Genomic DNA, 22,347 nt, shown 5'->3' with positions numbered 1-22,347 from the left:
ATTTATTGAGGTGTTAAGGTCGATAGGTTCTTTTCTGTTTTAAAATTTTATCATCAGTAGTTATTTCCCTTATATTGAGTTGTCTACCTTATGTGTAAAATGGTGACAGCACAAACCATATATATTGATCACATTAAATAATGATTTAGCTCATATTTCATTATTCTTTTGTGAGGATAAAATAAATATTATTGTATCATTGATAAGAATTTTATACATAAGTTGCATTTATTTTTTGAAAATATTAATTCACAATTTATTCAATTAACTGTAACAGTACGGATATAACAGAGAATTTTACGGTGGGTGACAATAGTGCTTCTAATCATGTAGCTTTGCGCAGTGGCGGTACCATAGCCAATGAGGTTTTACCGAGGCGTGGTTATTGCTAGTTGAAAACTATTCCCAATACCCCGCACAGACGACCTTCACTGGTCGGCTCGTGCAATTTGTGGCGGCTCTTTCGGGAGCCTTACAATTCAATGAAATGAGTGGATGAAAAAAAAATTTAGTGTTAAAGGAGTTATAGTGGCTATGTTACTACTGTTATACAAATAGCGATATTTCTTACAGTAATTTTCTCGAAAGGGGGGGGGGGGTATGAATTTGACGTATCAGTCTCTTAGTTTTGGGTAGGGTGGGGGCGTTCTTCGAAGGGTGTGGGTTTGTGGGCCAATGTTCCTCAAAGAGATGCCTGAAAAAAAAGCTCAGACCACAAGGTAAACATTAATTTTGTTTATGACTATAATATACCACTCTGGAGTCGCTAAAATACACGACACTGTGAATTTAGGGAACCGAGTATGATGAAATGGGTTTCATTATTATTCCGGACAAGAATAAAAATCTTTTTTTCCTTTCGAATTTGTTTTGATGGCGGCCGAAAAATTGAAAAAAAAAAAAATCGCCGTCCTGAAAATACACAGGAATCTAATGTTATAACAATGTTATAAAATTTGCAGATACTGAAATCGTCACGTCTGTACTCTAACTTGTGAGCAACTTTTAGAAAAACCTGGCCAGTCTCGTGATGTACCGTCTGTATCAACAACTAAGAAGTTCTACCAAACGCTGCAGGTTTGTTGTTTGGATGTTAGGTAAATATATTTCAAATATTTATAAGAGGTAAAGGTGACATTTTTTTTTGTGTACTGGAAGGATACAGGATGTTTTATTTTAAAACTTTACTTACGTGCGAGGAGTCAAACAATTTAAGTCTAGCACTACTGATATTTTTCACTTTTATAAGGAATGCCAGTATAAGCTGTGAATTGAGGGAGCCGCGTTTGATAAAAAGGGTTCCATTATTATTCCGGACAAGAATAAAAATATTTTTTTTCCTTTCGAATTTGTTGTTATGGCGGCCGAAAAAATTGAAAAAAAAATCGACGTCCTGAAAATACTGAGGAATCTAATAATGTTAAAACAATGTTATAAAATTTGCAGATACTGAAATCATGCATCTAAAAAATAAGGCTAGTTCCTATATGTCCTGTTTTGACTGCCTTTCATTCATCTTTTATTTCTTTTTGTTTTAAGGTCGATAGGTTCTTTACTGTTTTTAAATTTTATCATCAGTAGTTATTTCCCTTATAGTGAGTTGTCTACCTTATGTGTAAAATAGTGACAGCACAAACCATATATATTGATCACATTAAATAATGATTTAGCTCATATTTCATTATTCTTTTGTGAGGATAAAATAAATATTATTGTATCATTGATAAGAATTTTATACATAAGTTGCATTTATTTTTTGAAAATATTAATTCACAATTTATTCAATTAACTGTAACAGTACGGATATAACAGAGAATTTTACGGTGGGTGACAATAGTGCTTCTAATCATGTAGCTTTGCGCAGTGGCGGTACCATAGCCAATGAGGTTTTACCGAGGCGTGGTTATTGCTAGTTGAAAACTATTCCCAATACCCCGCACAGACGACCTTCACAGGTCGGCTCGTGCAATTTTTGGCGGCTCTTTCGGGAGCCTTACAATTTAATGAAATGAGTGGATAAATCAAGAAAAAGTTATATATAATGTAACTTGTGTAGTGGCTCTGCAACTGTTCTTCTACTAGAAGTGTTTCTTTCACTTATTTTTTCCGCGGATAAACCAGTTTTAATTCGCGGACCCTAGACTATACACGTTGTTCACAGTAACTATAGTGTTAAGACATTTGCGAAGGCTAAATAAAAAAGAAAAATATAAGAACAAAAAAGTTCTTCCTGATGAAGGATAACCCGAAGTTTCTCTGAGGCATGACTACGCGAAAAAACACGTAGTCGTGTCTGTTCTCTTGAAAACACCTTTTAAAAAATCTGGCCAAGCGCGTGTTGTGCCGCCTATATTAAAAGCTAATTAGTTCTATCAAACGCCGCAGGTTTGTGTATTTCATATGTTTATAAGAAGTAAAAGTGAAATTTTATTTTTTAATTTTTTTTTACTTTTATGCGAGGGGTAAAATAATTTAAATCGAGCACTTCCGAATTTTTCCCTTTTATAACCAATACTACTGAATTCTGACAATGGGTAAAGACCAGAAAACTATCTCAAATCAAACCCTATTAAACCTATTAATTAAGAGGAGACAGTAAAGATTTGTAGACAAACTGCTTGCAGAGTTTTATTCAAAGCATCTCTTCGGGAGAGTCTGCCCCCCCCCCACCCCCACCCTCCAGAAGAGAGTCTACCGCCCTCCGAACGAAATGGAATTTATATAGAAAATATATACCTTTAACAGTGTCCTCCCCAACCCCCCCCCCCCCGCCCGTAAAATTTTAGTCCGCCTCCCCTCCTCCGAAAATTTCAAGTGCCCCCCCCCCCCCCCCCCCTGGAGAAAAAAGTCTGGAAGAAACACTGACTGCTTGGTGCTTTGGCCAGTGCCTTGTTTATGGATTCAGTTCTTCTTTAGTAGACTGATTCTCCATTAATGTATTTTAATTAATCTATATATATATATATATATAATTCTCTTCATTAGACCATAGAAAACACCAAGCTGTAAGCGCGCCTAGCAGCCCCCTTTCTACCTCTCTAGGCATATCCCTACCACCCCTACCAGAGTTTCTTCCAGGCATCTCCCATTCCCCCAAATAAAATGTTAAAAGTAAATATTTTCTATATAAATTTCATTTCGTTCGGGGGGGGGGGGGGAGAGGGGGCGGGCACAGCACCCCCGAAGAGGTGCCTGGAAGAAACGATCCTTCGTTAAAAAAAGACGGTTTGGTCGGAGTACACGACTGTTAACCCATAAGTTTGGAGTTCGGAAGCCCTGCTCTGATGGGTACCTGACTCACGGTGGGGGAAAGAAAAGGAGGCTGGACTTGTGCTGATAACACTATTGATTAATATACCGGTGTCACATAAACAGAAGAACTCTACTTCATCGGCTACAAGGACCACCGGGTTCTAAAGGGTAGCTAATATTATAAATAATCTCTAGTCCTAAAAGAAAAGTGTCGCTTTTGGACTCGACAGATGTAGACTATATTAGCTAAATATAAAGAACACAGTTTTGTGTGCAAATAAGTATGTATTTCTGAAATGACCATACAACATTATTAAAAAACGTAATTACGGTATAGTCGTTTTCGGCGGCCATTATAGGGCTGGTAAGCAGGTCACCAACTAGTTATACGGCTCAATAAAACCGGCCATAGAGCCATAGAACTGGTTGGCGACCTACTTACCAGCCCTATTACCATGGCGGCGGTAAAAAAAAAATTGGGTCAAGCGACAAGCTATTTTAAATCTATTTCGATATTTAAATAGTTTATAAAAATTAATTGTTAACAGAAAAGGCACAAAAATATTCCTTTGAAAACATTTCCACAGCTAAAATGTCGCAGTCTAAAATAAAACACATCCTAGCTGACTATGACCCCGCTGTCAAAGAATTTAGAACCGCCCTGCGGCTGGCGGAAGAGACGGGCGCGGCACCAGAGCTGGTGCAGGCGCTCAAGTACGGCTTGGAGCTGGTGGATCTGAGGGAGCACTTCACGCTGTTCGGCACCTCCAGCGAGAGCCAGGCTTGTAGGAATATTCTAGAAGAGACGCACAAGAACGATTGGAAGACGCTGCACGAGCAAGGGAAAACCACGATGCTGTTGAGACCCGAAATGATGAGCGGGACTTTGGAAGGTAAGGGGGTCATCCATAAATGACGTCACGCTTTTTTGGACGATTTATCCCCCCCCCCCTCCTCTCCGTCACACATCTTCACAAAAAACTAGACCACCTCCCCTAAAATGACGTCACATCACAGCCTACAACCCACCAGTATTTCTTCCAGACTTTTTTCTCCGGGGGGGCACTTGAAATTTTCGGGGGGGGGGGCGGTAGACTTTATTCGGGGGGGGGGGGGCGGACACTGTTAAAAGTATATATTTCTATATAAATTATATAAATTTCATTTCGTTCGGGGGGGGGGGGCGGGTAAAAATTTTTCGGGGGTGGGGGGGGGGCTTAGCCCCCCCCCCCCCCCCCCCCCCCCCGAAGAGATGACTGGAAGAAACTCTGCAACCCACCCCCTTTAAAAATTGCAGTTGAATTTTTCTTAAAATACGAAATTTAAAAAAAAAAATCTTGTCTGAATTCTGTCAATTTCTATTACAGTTTATGAGAACAGTTTTCTAAAATGCGAAATAACGGCTAAAATTCGTTTTTTTATAATGAAGAAGTTTGACGTCACACCATCTGAACATCCCCCCCCCCCCCCGCACCCCCTCTTCCCCTCATCATACACCGTCACAAAATTACGGATCCCACCTCCACCCTACGAGTGTGATGTTATTTATGGACGACCCATAAGATCATTTTAAAACCGTGCGGCGTCAATTCGGCCAATGACGAAACGGCCCCGTCAAAACGACCCCGACAAAACGACCCCGTCAAAACGACCCCGTCAAATCGGCCCCGTCAAAAGGGCCAGCGACATATGGACCCCGTCATATAGGCTCCCGACAAATAGGCTCCCGTCATTTAGGCTACCGACAAATAGGCTCCCGTTATATAGGCTCCCGACAAAAGGGCTCCAGTCAATAAGGCTCCTGACAAATAGGCTCCCGTCATTTTGGCTCCCGACAAATAGGCTCCCGCCATTTAGTTTCTCCACAAAACGGCCCCCGTCATTACGACTCCCGACAAATAGGCTAGCGTCATTTTGGGTCCCGACAAAAAGGCTCCTGTCAATTTGGCTCCAGACAAAAGGACCACTGACACAGTGGCGTAGCTACCGTAAAGCTAGCGTAAGCAAGGCAAGGGGGCCCAAGGCACATAGGGGGCCCTTTTCCCTCATAAAAAATTAAAACTTTTACAATGGAATTTTAATATTTGTTACATATAAATAATTTTAAAAAAGAAAAAGGTTAAAAGTTCCAAAAAGCCCCCCCCCCCCCCACCGTTTCGGCAGTGGGATTCAGTGTTTGTGGGTCAAACAGAGCCCAATCGTTATAATAACACTACAGGCTATATCACTTTGTCGTGCAAGACATTGAGAGAATCAGCCTATAAATAAACTTTTTAGCAGTAGTAGGCAAGCATAATAATACAGTATAAATACAAAATCAGGACATATAAAATACAAAATGTTGCCTTCAGAATATTTATATATTAAAAAATATCCATCGTAAGTAGAAGTTGATCTCTTCGTTTAACTCCTCTGTAGCCTAACGCAGAGGCGTAGCGAAGGCGAGGCGGGGGGTGCGGACCGCAACGGGTGACACCACTTAGGAGGGGGGAAGGTGACACCAAAGGCAAAAAATTGTAAAATTTATAGAATGAAATGCCATTTTCCAGATCCATTAGTTAAAGTTAAATAGTCTTCTAAGTACAAATCGAAAATTATATCAAGAGGGGGGGGGGGGGGGGGGGGGGTGACACCACGACGTAAATGTAAACTATAAAGAAAACAATGCTAAATCCAACTGTATTATAAACAGACTGTAGATAAACATCGTAACTATTAAGTCAGCAGTGATTAAGCTTAAACACGTACGTGTACCAGTATGTAGCATATATATAAATTTTAGGCCTATGTAGGCCGACACACACACACACACACACACATATATATATATATATATATATATATATATATATATATATATATGTGTATATATATATATATATATATATATATATATATATATATATATATATATATATATATATATATATGTGTGTGTATATATATATATATATATATATATATATACACACACACATATATATATATATATATATATATATATATATATATATATATATATATATATATATATATATATATATATATATATATATATATATATATATATATATATATATATGCTTTGTTTCCTGGGAGGGGGTGACAATACGAAGTGCCGCACCGGGTGAGACCCGACCTAGCGACGCCACTGGCCTAACGGCTGACGAAGGGGCCCACTGATAATTTTTGCATAGGGGACCAAAATCCTAGCTACGCCACTGCACTGACAATACCGTTTCTGTAGAGACTAAGTCTCCCGGCAAAGCGGTCTCATTGAATATGACATCTGCCAGTGGGACCCCTTCATCAATATTCTTTAGAGTTAGCTTATCCAACACTCTTATGTAATACAACGTATGCATCTCTTGTTCGGCAGGCCTTATTTTTATATTAGTTTATCTATTATAAAATATAGTATGTTTTAATTTAAGGGTCATCTATCTATGACATCCATAATTGAGTCGGTTATAGGCTGTTCCAACTCATTGTGTGGGGAGAAGGGTCCACGCTGTACCTTCCTAACTGCAATATGCTTGTACAGGGGCGTAGCGAGGGGGGGGGGGGCGGGGGGGGGGGGGGTGCGGACCGCACCGGGTGACACCATTTAGGGGGGTGACACCAAGGCAAAAAATAGCAAAATATATAGAGAAAAAGTTGAGAGGGTGGGGGTGCAAATCGAAAGTTTGGGGGGGGGGGGTGCAAATCGAAAACTTGAAAGTTTGTCCCCGGGGGTGACACCCGACCTCGCTACGCCACTGTGCTTGTAGGTTATCAAAACAATCTGCTGTTATCATGTTAACATCATGTATATCATACATTTACACTTCTGTGCTCGCTTTTAAGCAACAGATCTTTTCTGTTGTAAATTAAACATTATCAAAACTTTAGAATTGGTGGAATTTAGCTGTTAAGGGCTCGATTTGTTTGTGAATTAATGTTGGTTCATGAAAAAATAATTTCATTCGGGCATTAAAAAGAGGTTATGGTGGTATTGGAGGTAGGACACAATGGTTACTTTTATGCCAATAGTGGTCATATCATTCATTTTTCTGGAGCCAATATGTCGGGAGTCATTTTGTCAAAAGCCAATATGTCGGGAGCCCAATTGCCGGGAGCCAATATGTCGGGAGCCCATTTGTCGGTAGCCAAAATGTCGTGAGCCCATTTGCCGGGAGCCCATTTGTCTTGAGCCCTTATGTCGGGAGCCAATATGTCGGGAGCCGCTTCGTCGGGAGCCAATATGTCCTGAGCCTATTTGTCAGGGGTTAATATGTCGGGAGTCCATTTGTCGGGAGCCTAAATATCGGGAGCCCATTTGTCGGGAGCCTATATGTCGCAAGTCAATATGACGGGAGCCCATTTGACGGGAGCCAATAAGTCGGGGCCCTTTTGACGGGGCTATTTTGACGGGGTCGGTTTGTCGGGAGTCGATTTGACGGGGTCGTATTAACGGGGCCGTTTTGACGGGGCCGATTTGTCCCGGGCCGTTTTGACAGGGCACCTTTTAAAACTGCTACACCGACTATAATGGCGTTAACCAGTAGTATGGATTTCAATTTAAAAAAAAAAATTAAATTCTACGCTTGTACGTATAGATATAACAACATCTGCGTGTGGTCAAATTTAGCAACTCAATTTTGAATCCTCTTCTAACAAATGCCTTTACGTCTGTTACAGATTATAGTAAAAGAATATGTAATTATAAATCTGGTTATTATTATACAATATTTTATATTTATTTTATAATTAGTGCTTTTAAAAGTTAATTCTTTTTAAGTTTATTATATTTGCTAGTTTCCTGGTCGCAATGTATTCTTCTATTGGTTTGGGGTAAAATCTTCTAAACTAAATTATTGATACACTTTAATGCAATTATTTCGTTGCAGTGGCGTAGCCAGGATCGTCTCAAGGGGGGGGGGGGGGTTCCAATTTTTACCCGGGGACAAACTTTCGATTTGCACCCCCCCCCCTCAAACTTTCGACTTGCACCCCCCCCCCCTCAAACTTTCGATTTGCACCCCCCTCAAACTTTCGATTTGCACCCCCCCCCCCTCAAACTTTCGATTTGCACCCGCCCCCACCCCCCTCAAACTTTCGATTTGCACACCCCCTCATACTTTTTCTATATACCGAGGGGTCTATGGGGGGTTATGACCCCCCCCTAACCCCCCTGCCTACGCCACTGTTACGTTGGAATTTTTTCCAGCTCAATTCATTTTTATAGACATAACAAATTTAAATCTATTTAGATATTTAAATCGTTTTAAAAATTAATTTGCAAAGAATATTAAATTAAATAAGATTAATTAGAAGCGGTACTGCTTTTAACAATACTCAACATTTCTCAAACTATATAATCTTTCTAAAATTACTATTAATAGCAACGAAAGTATTTGTTTATTTTCTTAGTGCGTTTAAAATATTGTTAATTAAAGTTTTTTATACTTGTTTTCTTACTAACCAGGTCAATTCCTAAAATCTATTGTCAGTATTCAGCGAGCCAAACGTGCCCTTGACATTGGTATGTTTACTGGCTATAGCGCCCTGTCTATGGCTGAAGCTCTACCAGGTATTTTATACTTACAATATCACACTTAAATACGATTTTAACATGGTGACAATAAAAAAAACCAACATATAAATATCCAACTAAAGCAACATCAGCATCAAACTATCAACAAACGAATACCATTGAGTGTTAACTAAATGTTATGTTCACATTCATCGTTTCCTTTTTGTACCTAAGACTCATGGGGTCGCCACAGAAAACTCCCTCCACTTTTGTCGGTCCCCGGCAATTTTCCTGGCAGTCCCCCATGACAGTCATGCCTCTGCCAGCTGCTTCCTAGCAGTCCCCCATGACAGTCCTGCCTCTGCTAGCTGCTTCCTGGCAGTCCCCCATGACAGTCCTGCCTCTGCCAGCTGCTTCCTGGCAGTCCCCCATGACAGTCCTGCCTCTGTCAGCTGCTTCCTAGCAGTCCCCCATGACAGTCCTGCCTCTGCTAGCTGCTTCCTGGCAGTCCCCCATGACAGTCCTGCCTCTGCCAGCTGCTTCCTGGCAGTCCCCCATGACAGTCCTGCCTCTGTCAGCTGCTTCCTGGCAGTCCCCCATGACAGTCCTTCCTCTGCCAGCTGCTTCCTGGCAGTCCCCCATGACAGTCCTGCCTCTGTCAGCTGCTAGTTGGCAGTCCCCCATGACAGTCCTGCCTCTGTCAGCTGCTTCCTTGCAGTCCCCCATGACAGTCCTTCCTCTGCCAGCTGTTTCCTGGCAGTCCCCCATGACAGTCCTGCCTCTGCTAGCTGCTTCCTGGCAGTCCCCCATGACAGTCCTGCCTCTGCCAGCTGCTTCCTGGCAGTCCCCCATGACAGTCCTGCCTCTGTCAGCTGCTAGTTGGCAGTCCCCCATGACAGTCTTGCCTCTGCCAGCTGCTTCCTGGCAGTCCCCCATGACAGTCCTGCCTCTGTCAGCTGCTAGTTGGCAGTTCCCTATGACAGTCCTGCCTCTGTCAGCTGCTACCTATCAGTCCCCCATGACAGTCCTGCCTCTGCTAGCTGCTACCTGGCAGTCCCACATGACAGTCCTGCCTCTGCTAGCTGCTTACCCGCCGTGCGCCTCCATGTCTTCCTTGGCCTTCTCTGCTTCCTGCTAAAGCCTTTCCGTTTTCGACAGCTTGTGTACCCCTGACGACCCCCAGAGCTATACCAGCGGTAGTGTAAACTCATGGCAAGTTCAACCAAGCAGGGAAGATCTGCGTGGGTCAGTGGCGTAGCCACGATCGTCTAAACCCCACTACCCTACCCCCTGCCTACGCCACTGACGTGGGTAGGGGTCTGACAAAAGCTAGCACACTGGTCCTTCAGGTTGGGGGGGGGGGGGTTCGATTATAAGGCCAGCAACCTTATTTTGTAAAAAAAAAAAACGGCTTCACCAACCAAAACAGGAAGCAGTGTGATTTTAGACTACTTAAAACATAATGACATGAACCCATTCAAATGTATTGCTATTGAGAACCACTGTTTAATGACTGTTCGAAGACTTAACTGTAGCTGTAAAATAAATCATGGTAATTCACGTTTCAGACGATGGAGAATTGGTAACCATTGACCAAGACGAGTATCTCAAGACTTATGTAGGGGAAACATTGCTAGCTAACTCGCCACACCAAAACAAAATTAAAATTTTAATAGGTGCGTAAGTTCTTGATTGTTTTGTGAACATTTAATTTTATTTTTAAACGTATGGGCCATGAAGCACCACGCATGATGCCCAGAATGTTTTGCCATCTTACCCGGTCTTCTACTGTATGAAGTAACTCTGAAACGGGCAGACGAGTCCATGATTTGATGTAACTGGATCAGATATCATCTTTACCTCAGTCGCCCTCTACGTCCTGGTACAGCGTCCTGTTATACAACACACCCGCACACGCATATATATATATATATATATATATATATATATATATATATATATATATATATATATACCCCGAAATCACTGCTAAACTCGGGCTATGCCCCTATCTCAATTTTGTTACTTGCAGTGTTTATGTTAACTGGTTCATTTACTAGTCTTTACTAGTCTTTAGTAACTAGAATGAAACATTTTTATTTCAGGGAAAGCACCAGAGGTTCTTAAAAAACTGGCGGAGCAGAAGGAGAAGTTTGACATCATATTTCTAGATGCGGATAAGTCACAGTACTTGGAATACTTTAAGGTGTTTTATGATGTTGGCGTCATATTGTTGACATTTCAGAACGCTTTTCGTTTTTATCCTTGTATTTATTTTCCTTTCTTATTGTTCTGTCAAAGCTCTTTATTTTGCCAAACTTCACGGCAAAAAAAAAAAAAAAAAAAAAAATTCAACGAGTTCCATCAAAGACTATTGATGTTGATACCTTTATTTTCCGTAACTGGTGTTTTTGTTACTACAGAAGGACCGCCCACATAAATGTTTGACAGTAAGAGGATGCGCTAATAGCAGGTCGTCCATAGACGGACGCCACGCTTGGTTAGGGGTCATCCATAAATGACGTCACGCTTTTTTGACAATTTTCACCTCCGCCCCTCCCTTCCATCACACGCCGTCACAAAAAGCCAGACCCCCACCTAACGTGACGTCACACCTCAGCCCTCAATCCTCCCCCCCCCCCTCAAAATTGCTGTTGAATTTTTCTAAAAACATCGATATTTTTCCAAAATCTTGTCAGAACTCTGTCAATATAGAGTACGAGCCGGCCCGCCGCATAACATACACCGCTATTTAGTTGTTGTTTTTTCTACTTTTCAGTAATTCATAATTTGTGAATTCGACAGTACCAACGCTGACACTGAAAATATTTCTTTAAAACACTATAAGTAGCTCGTTAAGGAAAAATAAATTATAAATAGTTTTTTGGGGGGGGGGGGGTGCAAATTGAAAATTTGCTCCTGAGAGGTGTGCCAAATTGAAAGTTTGTCCCCGGGCGCCGGGAAGGGTCGCTACGCCTCTGCACATTCTGACCCCCCCCCCCCTGCACATCGCAACAACAGTCTGACCCCCCCTCCCCCCCAAGAATGTAACAAGTTTATGTCATTTATGTACAGCCCCTAATTGTCAATATACTGATTATTCCCACCTGTAATACGTTATAATATCTTCTTTGTGTAGTTTGCATTTGAACAAAATCTGCTTACCCTAACGATACAGTGCTAGTAGACAATATGGTAATTATTCCCACATTTAATGCGTTATATTTTCTCTGTGTAGTTTGCATTCGAACAAAACCTGCATGCGCCTAGCAATACAGTGCTAGTAGACAATATGGTAATTATTCCCACATTTAATGCGTTATATTTTCTCTGTGTAGTTTGCATTCGAACAAAACCTGCTGGCACCCAACGGTACGGTGCTAGTAGACAACGCCTACAGAGGTGGGGACGGATACATCCCTTCTGCTGGTGAAACTGTCACTAAGACTTTCGTCAAGGCAGTGCACGATAACCCATCTTTGCACAAGGTAACTGTCTCGTAACGACATTAGCAGAGTTTCTTCCAGGCATTTCTTGGGGGGGGGGGGGGGGGCGCGAAAAAAAATCCACCGCTCCCCCCTCCCCACGAACGAAATTGAATTTATATAGAAATTATATGCTTTTATCAGTGAGTCCCCCACCCCCACCCGGAAAACTTACTCCGCCCCCCTCCCGTAAATACAAATATCAAGTGCCCCCCAACCCCACCCTCGGAGAAGAAAGTCTTGAAGAAACACAGGACATTAGGATATTGCTAAAATCTATCTAGTATTACAAAAAGACTACATTTTTGGTTTTGACATCATCAGGTGCTTGTGCCCATTCGTGACGGTGTTTTGATGATTCGTCGTCTCGCTGATGTTGAAAGAGCTGCTGTGTAGTTATAATTATAACGATGATACCAACATCTTCAAATGTTAATAATTGCTAGACACACACACACAAAAGAAAAAAAATGTTACTTAACAAATGTTAATTTTTATTTTGTTCTTATAAAAATTCATGAGTACACTATTTATGCCAGTCCCTTGTATACCAGTAACATTATTTATGTAGTTACAAAATATGTGGTTACTCGTGTTTTTGTTTTTTCTTCTGCATTTTACCTTTCAATGCTTCGACATAGGCAAAAAAGGACGGTACCTTTTAATTTTAAGCGAACTGAATCATAAATTCTGCAACAGCCTACAACAAAAAAGGAACTATAATTTAATATCTGCGAATATGTTGCCTATTTTATGGTTGTGTCCCTTAGAAATTGCATTTGTTGAAAGTTTCTTTAAAAAATGCTTCTGTGTTTGTTGATATGCATTTTATTTTTAAAATCATGAACCCAAAATATTAAAATGAATTTTAGCTTCTGTAGTATTTTAATATTACTAGACTTCTACTAGTGTGGTGGTAATAAGCCAGTTTGAGAAACACTGTATTCATTCTTTTGTATACACATATTTTGATTGCGTCACCAGATCTTGTGTTTTTGTAAAAAGGAGGAATTTTCGATTGATTTTTAAAATAATTTTGCATACCATCTGGAATACTGTACGAGTGTAATCTTGCAAACAGCAGAAGGTTAGTAGCATTTATTTGAAACTTTGTTGTGTATTTAAATATTCTGGAATGTTCATACTAGTATTTGAATTATTAATGCATTGTATTTGTGGGCCTATCTGAAATTTTTTTATTGTCCAGACAATGTTTACTTTTTTAGCGTGCACTGCCGGGCCAAAACTTGCCAAAAGTGAGCAAGTGATTGAGATATCAATCATAGAACTCAGCTTCTTCTTTCTTCGTCTTGTCATAGCTGGTCTTTTACTTTTACTGATTTACTCTCTTAACTCTTCTTAGTTCTTAATCTTACTTCTAGATATAGATCTAGATATAGACTATTATAATTTATGATTAAGCCTATCGATTACGGCCTAGATCTAGATCTAGTATGTGAAAAAAGTTTCAAAAAAGGCCTCCGTGCCTACTCGTTATTGAATAAATTATTAAATTGAATAGAAGGGACTACAAAATGCTCTAGAATTGTAGATCTAGATCTATATATATCTAGATCTAGAAATAATAAATTATTCTAGATCTAGATGATCTAGATTTAGCCTAGATAATATAATTATCTACTAGATTTAGATCTAGATCTAGACAACACACCAGGAACAAATACAAATAGCCTAGCCTAATTTTTAGAAAAAAATAATTATTTAGCTTACTGTCCAACAAAATCTAGGCCAACTAGATCTAGATCTAACTAGAAATAGATCTAGATTCTAGAATCTATATGGTGTTGTAAAAAAGCATTTAGACTGATTACAGGCATTTGTAGAGAGGTCAATGATCATATTCATAATGTCCCTTCTGTTACTGATTAACTCAACAATGTCTAGACAAGACAAATCTATATTGAATATTCCTCATTATAGGGCCTGCTACTATTACACATAAGTGAGATATTGAAGTGCCTCCTCATTATCTTCATTTAGTAAGGACACTTGAGGTTGATTAACAAACTAATCAAAAGGTTAAGGAAACAATGCACAGTAATAGAAACCTAAAATTATTATCACTAAGCTAACAAGCTTAAGGATATCAATAAAAGGGATGACCAGAGTTTCTTCCAGGCATCCCCCCCCCCAAATTCTTACACCCCCCCCCCCCCCTCTGAATGAAATGAAATTTATATAATATATATAGAAAATATATACTTTTAACAGTGTCTGCCCCCCCCCCCCCCCCGAAAATATATACTTTTAACCACAGTGTCTGCCCCCCCCCCCCCCCCCCCCCCCCCCAAAGAAAAAAGTCTGGAAGCAACACTGGGGATGACTATAAATACAGGTGTCTGATAGTAGACTCTTCCATAAAATAGGTGTGTTGGGTTGTTAGTAGTATTGTAATCTTGACTAATTTTATGGTTAGAAATTATGGTTAGGCGTATGGTAGGACCAGGGTTTGGGTTAGGGTCAGGGTTAGCATTGACATTAGCCAGCCATGTGTGTATTTAGTTAACTACCATTTTATTTATAAATAATAAATGTAAATCCACTTCTCGACAACTAGAACAAACACAAATATGGTACTTATAGACTACTGATACCCACATAGTATCAGAAAAAATCATGGGCAGAGTAATGCCATATCACTATAATTTCAATTTATGATATTTTTTAATACCAGAGAAGCAGAATTTGTCGTAAAATCTTAAAGTACATAGATTTTACCAGTTTTCTTTTTACTTAATATTGAAACATAATTATGTAAAGTGAAAGATCCAGTATAATTTGTTTACTTAAATACATGTTTTAAACTTATTATATTACTTGATTGACAATTTTATTAAACCAATGTCATAATCATATATTCCTCCTTAATAATAAACATACACTAATATAGCCCAGGCTATAAACTTGTAAAATATAGATAGACCTATCTATCTTGGTGGGTTAAAGTTATTAATTATTTTTTTCTGTTCCGAGAAATGAAATGTAGAATATGATTGGTCATTTATTTTTCTCACTGAAATCACTGTGGTGGGATAAACTCACATAAATAGTACAAATTTAAAACAGTTTCCAACATTTTAATAGTAAAAATGTATCATAGTTAGGTGTATCAGAACTTATCAGTGATGTACATGGGATATTGTTAGAAGATAAGCAATTAATAACCCATTTAGCATTAGTGTAAATGAACATTATTTAATGTTTCCATTGATTCATTCAGACATATCTGTCCAGCTAGTAGATCATAAACTATAAATAGAACCTGAGGCCTAATCTAAGCTCTGATTCAGGACACAGTCACGGTTCAGTGCACACACTTGGACTTGTTTTAGTGACCACTCAGGTGTAAAGATTCTCATCTTGTCAAGACATTGTTTTTCTCCTGTTAGTATCTTATGAGACCTTGCTACTCTAACAGCCAAAAATAGCAGTTATGAATAACATTTAGCCCTATCATCATTTTTTAAAATATTAATCATGGTGATTATTTTTTAACCCTTTATCTACTGACGGTACTTATAAGTACCACTTTAATTAAGTACCTGTATTATTTTTAATTTAATACGAATTTTAGAAATTATTGAGGTAATTAATAGTATTATCTCCCCTGAGTCGCAGGTAGTCGGAGGTATCAATGTTTTTTTTTTTTTTTTTAAATTAATGGTGTGGCGCCATTTTCAATGTCTTGCAATATCGGTAGTTCACAATTGTTCTGTACAGTTCTCACACACGTTCCTGAATTCCCTTTGTTTTACCTTATTTTTCAAGTTTTCAACCTAAAATATTTTTTATTGGCACCTTCAATAGTCAGGCAAACGCGTTTAACTTCTAGTTATACAATTTTAATCAAATTGTCTTTGTATTAGATCGATGTTTACAAGTGGACTTATAAGCACGGTCATTTTTTTAGGATTTTTAGAAAATGGCAGATTTGTTAGGTGGAGTTACATAAATATTGTCTTGATAATAAATTATCGAAATGTACTCAAAAAATGATATTTACACATTTATAAGAAGGTTTGCATAAGGTTTACCTAAGAAATATTGTAATTACATGTTAATTTCTATTAGTAAAAAATAACAAGAATAAAGGTATCAGCTGCAGGCTCGTTTACAAGGTTTAGTTTACTGAATTTGTATACCAAAGCCTAGTTCTAGTAGTAAGATTTAATATGTTAGTTATATTTACTGCAATAAACTGTCTTGCCAACAATAACTAGCATTTACGTAATGTATACCTGTAGACTAGTAATAGTCCATACTTCTGCATATAGTATAGATCTATACGGTAAATTTTAATCAGTAAACAGAAAACACTACGGCTATCCTAAACACATTGAGCTCACTTCTATTTATGAACTTTGCACTGTAGTGTAGACTTGTCATAACATTCTAGTAGTCTACAATTATACTAGCAATACTAGTAGTTGTGTGCTGAATGACTAGGCTTTTGTTTGTTTATGTGGCTCATTGTACTAGTTATTGGAAGCTTCCAGCAAAAGCATATTCATTCCGGCAACCGTTGCTACACCAGAAAGACCACAGACAAGATTGAGGGAGCATGACATGTCGACTACTTGTGCTGTGTATGAGGTCTAAGATGTGTTCCCATACAAAATACAGTAAAATTCGTACTCAAAATATACTTTTGTGCTGTATTTATGTGTGAAAATTACAAAATGTGATTGTTATGGTGATTGCCATGTTATTACTTAATAAATTGTATCGTTTGTTCCTGTTTTTAAAAAAAAATTTTTGGAAAAAAAAATGTCCTAGATTACTGACGGTACTTATAAGTACCAGTATCTGTTTGGGTCATTAAAAATTTATTAAACGAAATTACCTTCGACATATGCTTTGAATGTGCCAAAAGCAATATAGTAACACATTGTTTAAGTAAAAATCTCATTCAGAACATAATTCCGTAAATAAAGGGTTAAATTGTTTTTGATTGTGTAATGTATTTATGGAGGCCTACTACTAACTAATATGAAGCTGGGTTTTAACATTTAAAAAAAAAAATTTCTAATAAAAAAAAATGAACCATTTCAGAATTATTTTTTTTTAAGTCAGCAATACAAAAACAATTTTGCTCATTTAATGTGTCAACACAACACCAAACGCATTGATCTAATTACTTATTGGATATTGTGTAATTAGACCCACTTATGCCGTCTCAGACATATACGTTTAAGTGAATCATAAACTACGTCTTAACCTTTGTATAGTACTCGCCGTGTAAGAGGATGAATAATTCACTCAATAGGTCTGTATTTGATGCTGATGTAAGCACGGAGACGTAGTTGCTTCCCTTTATTCTAAATTTAGCCACAGGGCGATCAATAATAACCTACTAGAGGTGTCGGCTACGTTGAGGCTTAGCTGTCACGCAATTTTGAAATTAGCGTAAAGTTCATAACATATGGGAGGGGGTGGGGGTGGCGGCAGCGCCTATCCACGTTAAATTATACTTTAAAGATATAATTAGCATCTTGATTTAGAATGCTTTTTACGTTTAATCCTTAGTACATTCCTCTATATTGGTGAGCTCAGATTTATTAATTGCCTTTATTTTAGTGGGAATACCTGATTTCTAGTTATCTTTTCCAATAGTTCGTAAGTATTGGGACGGGATGGTCGAACAATTGAGCTCACGACTGTTAACCCAAACGTTTCTAGTTCGGATCCCGGGCTTAAGCCACAAATGATATTTAATGGGCAGGTCTACCTGACTTAAGTTATATAAAAGCGGCTGGGCATAGTGCTGACCTCAATATCCCTTCACAAGACGAGATCACACAAACAGCTGAACTCTACTTCATCTGCCTCTTAGACGGCCTGGTTCAAAAGGGTAGCTATGATTATTGCTGGAGCTTGGGTAATAGTTTGTCACTTTGGGCCGACTAAGTCTACAATTGGCTTATCCCGCGGACCAAATGCAGTCGCCCGAATAGGATGTAATACTGCTGTATCACAGACATTTAGAAGAGTGTGTGGTCTTGTACATAACTATCGGGAGGGGTCAAGTATCTTAGCTGGTTGTGATGTCCAGTACCATTCTTCTAATTATTAGTGAAGGCCTGACTTTTTACATGATTTGTAAAGTCGGCGGGGGGGGGGGGGGTCATCTTAGACCTTTTACTGGGTTGTGTTGGGGGTCTAACACCTTTCGTCTGGTTGGAATTAGGGTCTAAGATCTTTAATCCGATTAACTAATCTATGACCTTTGATCAGGTTGTCCAAGCGGCCCTAAACCTTTTAACGCCGTCCACGCATCAGTTAGGTCCTATACATCTGAATTTTTTTTTTTTAGAATCCCTGAATTTATAACAATGCCAGCACGCTATAAAGCTACGTGCGTTTGAGAATAATCGTAATCAAGGCATATTTACACCCTGATTTAATCTGTCAACCCGGCTCTTGTTTACGTTTTTCCCATATTTTGTTGGAACAGCGCTCAAAGGAATTCTTTGAAAAATAAATGTAAGAAAACAAAGCTGTTATTAACAGAGATAAAACAAAATAAAAAGTGCCCGTATGCTGGTGACGCTATCCATACCATCGCATAGTTGAAATTGTTCCCGGTACTTGAGATGTGCTTCTTCATTATCGTCACCCCCTCCCCCTTCTCTCACGTGTATGCCAAACAACAAAGCTTCATTGAGTTGTGTGTGTGAGTTTATTTCAGACCGTTATTGAATTTGGCAGGTTCTATTTTTAGCCCCACCGGCTCGTAACATGTTTCTATTTATAATCCCACATCTATACCACAGGCGCTATCGGTTATCAGCGATGTTTTGACGGATGACGGAAGCCACAAAGGTTGATAAGGGGTTTGGGATAGGGATAGCAGGACGTGACGGGGGATGCTGGCGTGGAATGAGGAGATTGTGTAGTCAAAGGGTTCCAGTCGAGTATTTGAAGCGGTCGCCGACCTGGGTAATATATTGGCCCTAAGCGTAACCTGATATTTTTCTCGCAGGCATTACGTCCGGAGGCCATCACCCGAATGCTCCATTTGTCCGAAAATGTATTTGTCATTAATAGGGCTGGTAAGTAGGTCACCAACCAGTTCTATGGCCCATGCAGGTTTTATTGAGCCGTAGAACTGGTTGGTGACCTACTTACCAGCCCTATTATTACAAGTTTAAAACTAATGTGTTTTTAGGTTTTCAACAGGACCCATACGAACTCTTAAAAACTATAAACTTGTATGCTATTTAAATACACACATTAATATTAATAATTATCCTGCAAAAATCAACAAAAATCAACAAAAAAAAAACAACAAAAAAACAACAACAAACAAACAAAAAAACAAAAAAACAAACAAACAAACAGTAGTGTTGCTACAAATTAGTTTGTGTAGCTAATGCAAGCGTTATCTTGGCCAATCACAACGGAAATTGAAATTTTATTCTGAGAGCAAACATCGACTGATGAATGCTGTGCTTTATGTTGAAAGTTACAGACAGACGTTGTCTTTATGTTGTATGAGACAGATGGCCACTGTATGTTAAATTTAGCTGTTGAATCAACTGATTATGAGCTATTCAAGGCCATTTTTAGAAGTACTGCAAGCGATACGGAAAAAAAATGTAGAACACACCGGCTTGTTCGCTGGTAATTACATAATTATACAAAGCATTAACACAAACGCTTTGCCAATTTTCAATCGAATATTCATCGGTAGATCTAGTAGAATATTAATGGAGGCTCGTTTTATCATCGTATCCTTTAAACACTCCCCCACCCCCTCTCTTGTACCACCATAATTTTAGCTACAATGTATGTGGCTTTTACTTGATATATGAAAATTGACAGATGCATTTATCTCTATCGTTAATAGACCTATCTATCTTGGTGGGTTAAAGTTATTAATTCTTTGCTTCTGTTCCAAGAAATGAAATGTAGAATATAAGTGGTCATTTATTTAATAGACGAAACGTTTGTAGCTGGTACGCTGGCTTGGTCGTGATACATCTGCTGACCGAAGTTACCGTTCCATGCATACATCAGAGTCGTAGCGAAGGGGGGGGGGGTACAAATGTCCCCGGGCGCCGACCTTAGGGGGCGCCAAAACGGGTTGTAAAAACAAATTAAAATCTAATTTTAGCTGCAGTTTTGCATTATAAATATACAAAAACAATATGGGTGGGTGCATATTGAAAGTTTGAGGGGGGAGGGGTGCAAATTGAAAATTGAAAGGTTGCTTCCGAGGGGGGGGGGGGGCGCCAAATTGAAAGTTTGTCCCCGGGCGCCGGGAAGGGTTGCTACGCCTCTGGCATACATCGGTAATGTTCTCTCACCTCGTTCCGAGACTAAGCCAAAAAAAAAAAACTTTTTCTACGGCTTACACTGTGCGCGACAGGTGCTGAGGTGAGTACCAGTGGACAAAGTGCGTGTACTCTAGAGCAGCAGTTGTCCCAGCGGCGTCAGCGTGCTCGTCTAGTTTGTTACACACACTTGTCTCTGACAGGCTTAGATGGAATCAGTCAACTATAGGAGAAAATAAAACCCACGGAAATACGGAGAATCAGCCTTCAAAGAAACGCTACTAATGGCGGTTCTACCTTCGCGGTATACGTTTTTTTTTAAAAATTAACAGAGATATAGATATATTGCTTACTTCATTAATGTACTTTTAAAAACTATTATTATTATTTATTTTTCAGTGAGAATTACATCTTCTCTATGTAGGCCTACGTTAAAAAATATGTTAACACTATGACAGATATTGAAAACTTTTTTTTTTACTAAAGGGCCAGTTAACTAGTAATAGCATATTAGGATATTAATTAGAAAAAAGCTTATAGAAGCTAACTGGGACATACGGCTGTAATTAATATATATAATATATAATTTGTTTTGGAGTCAGAATCGAATCAAATTATCAAATCCATGCGTCTTTCTGATGTAGTATTTTTTTTTCTTTTTAAATTTTCGTATCCTTTAAAATATTTGTAACATAACCATCTGGTAAGGTTAAAATAAATCGAATTGAATCGGGCGTCAGAGTCAGTCCTCGAATATTCCGACTCCACTTCACCAACTTGGAGAGCGGCTCGGTCTTTGACCCCAGCGCTCGCGGAGATGATGTCAAATTCGACTGGCCGAGAGAGATCATTGACGTCATGTTTCAACTGGAGGCAGCCCCCCCCCCCAAATGTGGAGAGGGCTTTGATTTATGGCTGTTTACTCTTTCTCTCTCTCTCGGCGCCGCCCGTAGTTTGGGGTAGCTGGATGTTTGTTTTTACCACTGATTTGATTTGTTTTTTATCGCATCGGTGGAAAAAAATAAAATAAAGTTTAGACTTGTTGGAATCGAGAGTTGAATAACATTATTAAAAATATATAACAAAGTATTTCATTTCAACGCTTTGTATTTCAAGTTATGGATGGAGTATTTGAATACGAGTCTGCAGTTATTTCTACCAAATGTTGTAATTGGGTGGGGTGCTGGTTAGTATAAATGCACATAACTTGTTAGTTAGAATAGTGTATATGATCGTTCAGTGCTTTTTTTTTTAGTTTCAAGGCTAAGTTTCTCAGTCGTATTCTGTTGTGTGCATGGTCGTTCATTGAATTTCAAAGCTAAATTTCTCAGTCGTATTCTGCTATGTGCATGGTCGTTCATTGAATTTCAAAGCTAAATTTCTCAGTCGTATTCTGCTATGTGCATGGTCGTTCATTGAATTTCAAGGCTAAGTTTCGCAGTCGTATGCTGCTATGTGTATGGTCGTTCATTGAATTAGAAGATTTAATTTCTCAGTTGTATTCTGCTATGTGCATGGTCGTTCATTGAATTTCAAGGTGTAATTTCTCAGTCGTATTCTGCTATGTGCTTGGCCGTTCTGTTGAGTTTCATGGCTACATTTTTTAGTTGTATTCTGCTATATGCATGAGCTTTTGGTACCATCTTGACGTTCATCATTGCCTGGCTCTAATGAGTACACAAGGTCACTGACCTTAAGTCCGTGATATTGGTGGCCCTTACAACATGGAATCACCTCCTCTTGTCTATACGACTGGCGTTACTCGCGGTGCTAGAGCGCCTCCATTTCGTTTTTCACT

General features: G+C 39.0%; 2 protein-coding genes and 2 non-coding genes across 4 annotated transcripts in view; all 4 read left to right on the top strand.

The window, feature by feature from the left end:
• Positions 1–331: 331 nt before the first annotated feature.
• Positions 332–470, top strand: LOC131941869 (U4 spliceosomal RNA). The gene has a single exon (XR_009386687.1). It is a non-coding gene; the product is annotated as a U4 spliceosomal RNA (small nuclear RNA).
• A 1,382-nt stretch (positions 471–1,852) lies between these two features.
• Positions 1,853–1,991, top strand: LOC131941866 (U4 spliceosomal RNA). The gene has a single exon (XR_009386684.1). It is a non-coding gene; the product is annotated as a U4 spliceosomal RNA (small nuclear RNA).
• Positions 1,992–3,843: 1,852 nt separating this feature from the next.
• On the top strand, positions 3,844–12,651 carry LOC131941831 (O-methyltransferase MdmC-like). The gene is made up of 6 exons (XM_059301383.1): positions 3,844–4,145; positions 8,720–8,824; positions 10,336–10,443; positions 10,873–10,973; positions 12,106–12,255; positions 12,577–12,651. Exons 1-6 carry the CDS (start codon positions 3,845–3,847, stop codon positions 12,646–12,648), a joined length of 837 nt encoding a protein of 278 aa, XP_059157366.1. The 5' UTR covers position 3,844; the 3' UTR covers positions 12,649–12,651.
• Positions 12,652–13,223: 572 nt separating this feature from the next.
• LOC131941832 (ras-specific guanine nucleotide-releasing factor RalGPS2) overlaps positions 13,224–22,347 on the top strand; it is a 178,938-nt gene continuing 169,814 nt past the window's right edge. The window contains exon 1 of the mRNA XM_059301387.1: positions 13,224–13,339. The gene's annotated coding sequence lies outside the window, so the exon portion shown is untranslated. The remainder of the gene's footprint in view (positions 13,340–22,347) is intronic.

The sequence above is a fragment of the Physella acuta genome, unplaced genomic scaffold (genome assembly GCF_028476545.2).
Source record: "Physella acuta isolate Inbredline_101_S28 unplaced genomic scaffold, ASM2847654v3 ptg000374l, whole genome shotgun sequence".
In the NCBI taxonomy this organism is placed as follows: domain Eukaryota; kingdom Metazoa; phylum Mollusca; class Gastropoda; family Physidae; genus Physella; species Physella acuta.
Note: the sequence above shows the minus strand (reverse complement) of the source record. Positions and strands in the feature narration are given on the sequence as shown.